Raw genomic sequence first — 5,560 nt, 5'->3', positions numbered from 1 at the left:
CGAAGACCATACTCGTGTCCGGATTGGACTCTGCTTGGCGTGGAAGGCAAGCTTAGCGACCGAAGGTTCCTTTTTATGTAACCAACTCCATGTAAACCCTAGATCCCCTCGGTGTCTATATAAACCGAAGGGGATAGTCCGGAAAGGACAACACATATACTCATTACCATATTCATAGGCTAGACTTCTAGGGTTTAGCCATTACGATCTCGTGGTAGATCAACTCTTGTAATACCCATATTCATCAAGATCAATCAAGCAGGAAGTAGGGTATTACCTCCATAGAGAGGGCCCGAACCTGGGTAAACATCGTGTCCCCTGTCTCCTGTTACCATCGATCCTAGACGCACAGTTCGGGACCCCCTACCCGAGATCCGCCGGTTTTGACACCGACAAGGGGGCGCCCCCAAGAGAACACACAAGCCTCCCCCCTCTCCCGTTACTTCATAACTCCTCCGTCTTCGTTGTTTTGGTAGCATTTGGCGTCGCCCTGCAGGAATCACACCACCACCATCACCGTCACTCTGTCGTGTTGCAGGAGATCCCATCTACTTCTCCTCCCTCGCTTGCTGGATCAAGGAGGAGAAGACGTCATCGAGCCGTACGTGTGCTGAACGCGGATGTGTCGTCCGTTTGTACTTCATCGGTTTGGATTGTGACGAGTACGACTACATCAACTGCGCGATTTACGCTTTCGCTTAACGATCTATGAGGGTATGTTGACACACTCTCCCCTCTCGTTGATATGCTTCTTCTAGATAAATCTTGGGTGTTCGTAAGAAAATTTTCTATTTTCATGCTTCGTTCCCCATCAGAGGGATGCTCTTAGAGGAGTATATTTGCTCCTCTTGAAAAGTGTGGTTTTTAGCTAATCCCTAAACATAACGTTCTAAAAAAATTCAAATCTTTCTAGTTTTAGTTTGCATACTATATTTCAACTACATATTTGAATACATATTAAATCCAAACCTAGGTTCACATAATTCACGAATATCACAGTTTTAGAGTTTACAAACCGAATTATTCAAATTGAAACACACGTAAGGGTTCAAATAAAGTAAAGAGCAAGATAAAAGCGCAACCATGAGGTACCATGGAGATGCCACTGATGGTCAACAAGATCATCTTGAAGTAGTGTATGAAATTCTCGGTTCTTGATGCTTGTGTGCGGAAATGGATTCTTCCCATAAAAGAGAAGCCAACAAATTTTCTTTACATTTTTCTAAGGGAAATAAAGGCTTGATCAGAAGCTACACATCTCGTTCACTCGTTGTCTAAAACTGAACATCTTATACTACTCACTATGAAACTACTACTAGCTAGCAACAACCAATCCCCATCCCCCCAGACAGCTACCTCGGTCCAGACAGCTCCATCTCCTCCGCCATGTCGATGGACCGCGCCTCGTCGCTGCCGAGGCTGCTGCCGCCGTTGTCACGGTAGTCGTTGAAGGAGCCCCACCCGTCGGGGTCGCTGCGGTGGCCGTCGTGGCCAAGGCCGTCGTGCGGCGGCCGGTTGGTGGCCTCCCATTTGTCGGCGAGGCCGTCGCCTTCGAGCATCCGCACCACCTCGGCCATCCTCGGCCGGTGAGACGGCTGGAACTGGGTGCAGAGCAGGGCGACCTGCACCATCTCGGCCACCTCGATCCTGTCGTAGTGAGGGCCCAGCTCTTGGTCGACCAGCAACTCCAGCATCTTCTCCTGGTGCACCTTCCTCACCTTTCAAATGAACAGACCAAACATATATGCTATCAGATACAAAATGCTTTGGTGTTCGGCTTCAATGGAGACAGAGTAGAGAAGCATGGACATGGCGCGTACCCATTCAAGCATGACGCCCTTGTGGGAGAGGCTGAGGCCGGAGCCCTTGCCGACCTCGAGCGCGCGCTGGCCGGTGACGAGCTCCAGCAACAGGACGCCGAAGCCGAAGACGTCCGTCTTGTCGGAGGACTGGCCCGTGGAGAGGTACTCGGGGGCGATGTGGCCGACGGTGCCGCGCACGGCGGTGGTGACGTGCGAGTCGCCGTGGTCGAGCAGCTTGGCGAGTCCAAAGTCGCCGACGACGGCCTCGTGGTGCTCGTCCAGCAGCACGTTGGCGGCCTTGACGTCCCGGTGGATGATCTTGGGGTCGCACTGCTCGTGCAGGTACAGCAGCCCCCGCGCCGCCCCCACCGCGATCCGCTTCCGCGTCTGCCACCCCAGCGCCGGCTTCCCTGCAACACACACGGCAAACCCCAAACATCATACATACATACATGCATGCATGCATACATACATACAAGTGGGAACGTACTGTACATACGTTCCCAAGGTACCAGTCTACGTGCCAGATACAGTAGCGTAGCATGTAAATAATGCAGGCTGCAGCAGCGACCAGACACGAGCTCGTAGTACTAGCGGTGTGTGTGTCTGCGTGCTCTGCCGTCTGCCCTGCCTTGCCCTGCCCTCCCTGTCGCGGCTGCAGCAAGCAGGCCGAAAGGAAGCATGAAACAAAACGTAATCCTGGGCTGCGCCTGCGCCCTGGTACTACGTCTACGCCTCCGGCTGGGACCACGTACGTATTCTTGGCCATGGAGTGGGACACGGCCGCGGTTCATGGCATGGCATATCGCCTGTGAACCGACCGGGCGGTGTTCGTGGTCGCGCCCTGCCGCCCGTGCCCCGCCGTAAGTGGCCACTGGGCAGTGAAGTAACTGTAGTGACTGGAGCACCGCACCGCTGCAGTAGTCATGGTGCAGGGGCGTGCCGGGCGCCGCGGCAGGCGGTCAGGATGCGGACAAAACGTGAGCGCGGTGGCCTGTCTCGCCTGAGCGGCGCTCTGCGTAGGCCGCAGCGACAAGTACAGGGCGCGGTGGGCGCGACCACGCCTGAGGCACTGACTGCCATGCGCAGGGCGTGGCTGGGCAGACTACGGCCTCCCATCCCATGCATGCATGGTCCCCTGCCCGCGGACCGCCCCGTCGGTCTCACTCTCACTCTCGGTCACGGCCGGCGCCAACGTTAACGTGTATGTAATGCATCGGTGCATGTGACGTATGATACGTACCTCGGAGGCGGGCGGCGACGGAGCCGTTGGGCATGAAGGGGTAGACGAGGAGGCGCTCGCCGGAGGCGGCGGCGCAGAAGCCGAGGAGGCGGAGCAGGTGGCGGTGCACGGCGAGGCTGATCATCTCCACCTCCGTGCGGAACTGCGCCTCCCCGGACGCGCCGCTGGGGTCCTTGAGCCGCTTCACGGCCACCGCCGTGCCGTCCGCGAGCCGGCCCCGGTACACGTCCCCGAACCCGCCCCTGCCCAGGATGTTCTTCGCGCTGAACCCGTCCGTGGCCGCGTGCAACTCCCGCAGCCCGAACTGCCGCACGTTCCCTAGCCGCGCCGCCACCATGCCGCCCTCCAAATCCCTACCACCTTGCTCTGCTGCATCCAATAGTGAACCATTGACACGATGTTCAATCGACGTGCTACGTGCAGAGGCGTGGCAGAGGAGGAGGACGATCGACGGCGGCGCTTACCGAGGAGGGAGGGGCAGCGGTGCCGGCGCCGGCGGCTCCAAAGGAGGCAGGACACGGCGAAAAGCAGCAGGGAGGAGGCGCCCAGGCCTGTCCCTACCCCCACTCCCACCGCGCCAGCCTTTGACCTGCTCCCTGCACAAGAATGCCCAAACAAAATTAAACGTTGATGATCCCTAGCTCAGCTCAGCTGTTGTCCCCACAGTACGGGAAGAGTGGAGGAGAGACGTCTGCTCCCAATCGCAGTCGCAGTCGCAATCGCGCGCTACAGGGCAAAGGAAGAGTGGGGCGGAAAGGAACGGAAGACAGAACTCTCGCTCTCCACCACGCACTCCCAGAAAGCAAAGCAAAGCAAAGCAAAAGCAGCCACGACTAGACAGGCAGGGGTAGCAATGGATAGAGGTTAGGGTGTGCTCACTGCTGCTCGGGGTGGACGTGGATTCCAGCGGGAAGGGCCCGGTGGCCGGCGCCAGCGCGGCGGCGCACTCCCCATGGCTGCCGCAGATCATCGGATTGCCCACGATGCTGCACAAGACACAAGTACAAGTTCATTTGGTTAGAGAAGTGCGGCATTGGGTTCGATGTGTGCTCTTTAAAATCAAAAAATTGGACAAGAGGACGAGTGCACACTTGAAGCTTCTTGTGGGGAAGAGCGGAACAGGGCCGGAGAGGTTGTTGTAGGACAAGTCCCTGGGGACACGAGCAGCAACGGGCATTGGATCACGGGTTAAATTCAGCCGATTAAAGGGACAAAATGGTGGGGATGATTTGCTAGTAGAGCTTACAGGAAGGAGAGCTGTGGGATGCTGGCCAGCGACGCGGGGAACGGCCCCGACAAGCTGTTGTTGTTTAGCCTCCTACAGCGAAAAACAACATATAAACATCTAACTTAACTATTGAACAATCGTCCATGTATTGGCTACTGGGTAGTACGTAGTGGTAACAGTACTGAGGGGTGGCTCACTCACAGGTACCGGAGCTTGGACAGGCGGCCCAGCGTGTCGGGCGCGCGGCCGGAGAAGCGGTTGTTGGAGAGGTCCAGCGTCTGCAGCCTCGGCAGCGCGCCCAGCTCCGGCGGCAGCCGCCCCGTGATGTTGTTGTTCTGCAGCAGCCTGGAAATTACTCACAATCGACCCATCAGTGTCTCTGAACTCTGAAGTGCGCACAAACAAGCAAGAAAGTAACAGAGGTTATCTGGACTGGATGATTACTCACACTTGCTCGAGATTAGTGAGGTTGGCGATCCGCCCGGACAGCGTCCCCGACAAGCCCTGGCTGGGCGCTCCCCTGAAACGCGGCCGGCCGAGACCGATTAACGGAGCTGTGAGAAGGAAGATGATACGGGAGGGAGGGAGCGACGGAGCTTACAGGCCAATGACGAGGTTGCGGGGGGAGCAGGTGATCATGGCCCAGCTGCAGGGGTCGACGGAGTCCTCGTCCCAGTTGCTCAGCACGCCGCGCGAGTCCACCAGCCCCTGCTTGATGGCCACCAGCGCCATCACTGCACGTGAGCCCGCACTCCCGCAGGTGATTAAACTAATCCACCACGACGGCCATAAACAGCGGCAGCAAGTGCGCGGAAAGACGAATACCTTCGGCGTTGAGAGGCTCCGAGGAGAATGCGAGGAATGGGGCGGCGGAGAGGAGGAGGAGGAGGAGGACGACGACGACGGGGAGGAGTGGAGGGTCAGAGACAGACGACGCCATTTGAGCGGTGGGGGGGATGATGGAGGCGAGGGGCGCCCGAGGAGGGGAGTGAGAAAAGCGTGGGAGGGAGCGGAGCGGAGCAGAGATGAGAGATGATGGGGGTGGCTTCGCTTTGCTTTGCTTTGCGTCGCTGCTCGCTTTTTCTCGTCTCGTGTCGTGCGACGGTGCGAGCGAGAGCGGGAGAGAAAGGGAAAGAAAAGGCTGCATGCATGCGATTGCCGTGGCATCTTCCGTTCGAATATCGATGGAACGAAAATGATCATTCGTGCCGTGGAAACTGACGGGTGGGGCCGGCTGGCCGATTGCTCTGTTTCGGAGTTTGTGTGCCGTGCGTTTTCCTTTCTGGT

General features: G+C 57.5%; 1 protein-coding gene across 2 annotated transcripts; it reads right to left on the bottom strand.

Annotated features, from left to right (window-relative positions):
• Nucleotides 1-1,132: 1,132 nt before the first annotated feature.
• On the bottom strand, nt 1,133-5,355 carry LOC123148720 (probable LRR receptor-like serine/threonine-protein kinase At2g23950). 2 transcript variants are annotated; one of them, XM_044568213.1, is made up of 11 exons: nt 5,099-5,355; nt 4,875-5,007; nt 4,722-4,793; nt 4,475-4,618; nt 4,292-4,363; nt 4,137-4,196; nt 3,925-4,031; nt 3,510-3,641; nt 3,046-3,411; nt 1,821-2,212; nt 1,133-1,718 (listed from the first exon to the last, which is right to left on the bottom strand). In XM_044568213.1, exons 1-11 carry the CDS (start codon nt 5,211-5,213, stop codon nt 1,353-1,355), a joined length of 1,959 nt encoding a protein of 652 aa, XP_044424148.1. In that variant the 5' UTR covers nt 5,214-5,355; the 3' UTR covers nt 1,133-1,352. The 2 variants fall into 2 exon arrangements, with proteins under 2 accessions (XP_044424148.1, XP_044424147.1); XM_044568212.1 differs by having other exon boundaries at nt 3,046-3,414; nt 5,099-5,354.
• Nucleotides 5,356-5,560: the final 205 nt, after the last annotated feature.

Source organism: Triticum aestivum, chromosome 7A, assembly GCF_018294505.1.
Source record: "Triticum aestivum cultivar Chinese Spring chromosome 7A, IWGSC CS RefSeq v2.1, whole genome shotgun sequence".
NCBI classification, from domain to species: Eukaryota; Viridiplantae; Streptophyta; class Magnoliopsida; order Poales; family Poaceae; genus Triticum; species Triticum aestivum.
Note: the sequence above shows the minus strand (reverse complement) of the source record. Positions and strands in the feature narration are given on the sequence as shown.

What these genes read in the sequence shown, in the direction of transcription:
- LOC123148720 (XM_044568212.1), bottom strand. Translation starts at nt 5,213, where the DNA reads ATGGCGTCGTCTGTCTCTGACCCTCCACTCCTCCCCGTCGTCGTCGTC. An exon ending in CCGCTGCCCCTCCCTCCTCG is followed by an intron (nt 3,415 to 3,509) that starts GTAAGCGCCGCC and finishes TATTGGATGCAG; the next exon opens with CAGAGCAAGGTGGTAGGGAT. An exon ending in AGGGCGTCATGCTTGAATGG is followed by an intron (nt 1,719 to 1,820) that starts GTACGCGCCATG and finishes TTCATTTGAAAG; the next exon opens with GTGAGGAAGGTGCACCAGGA.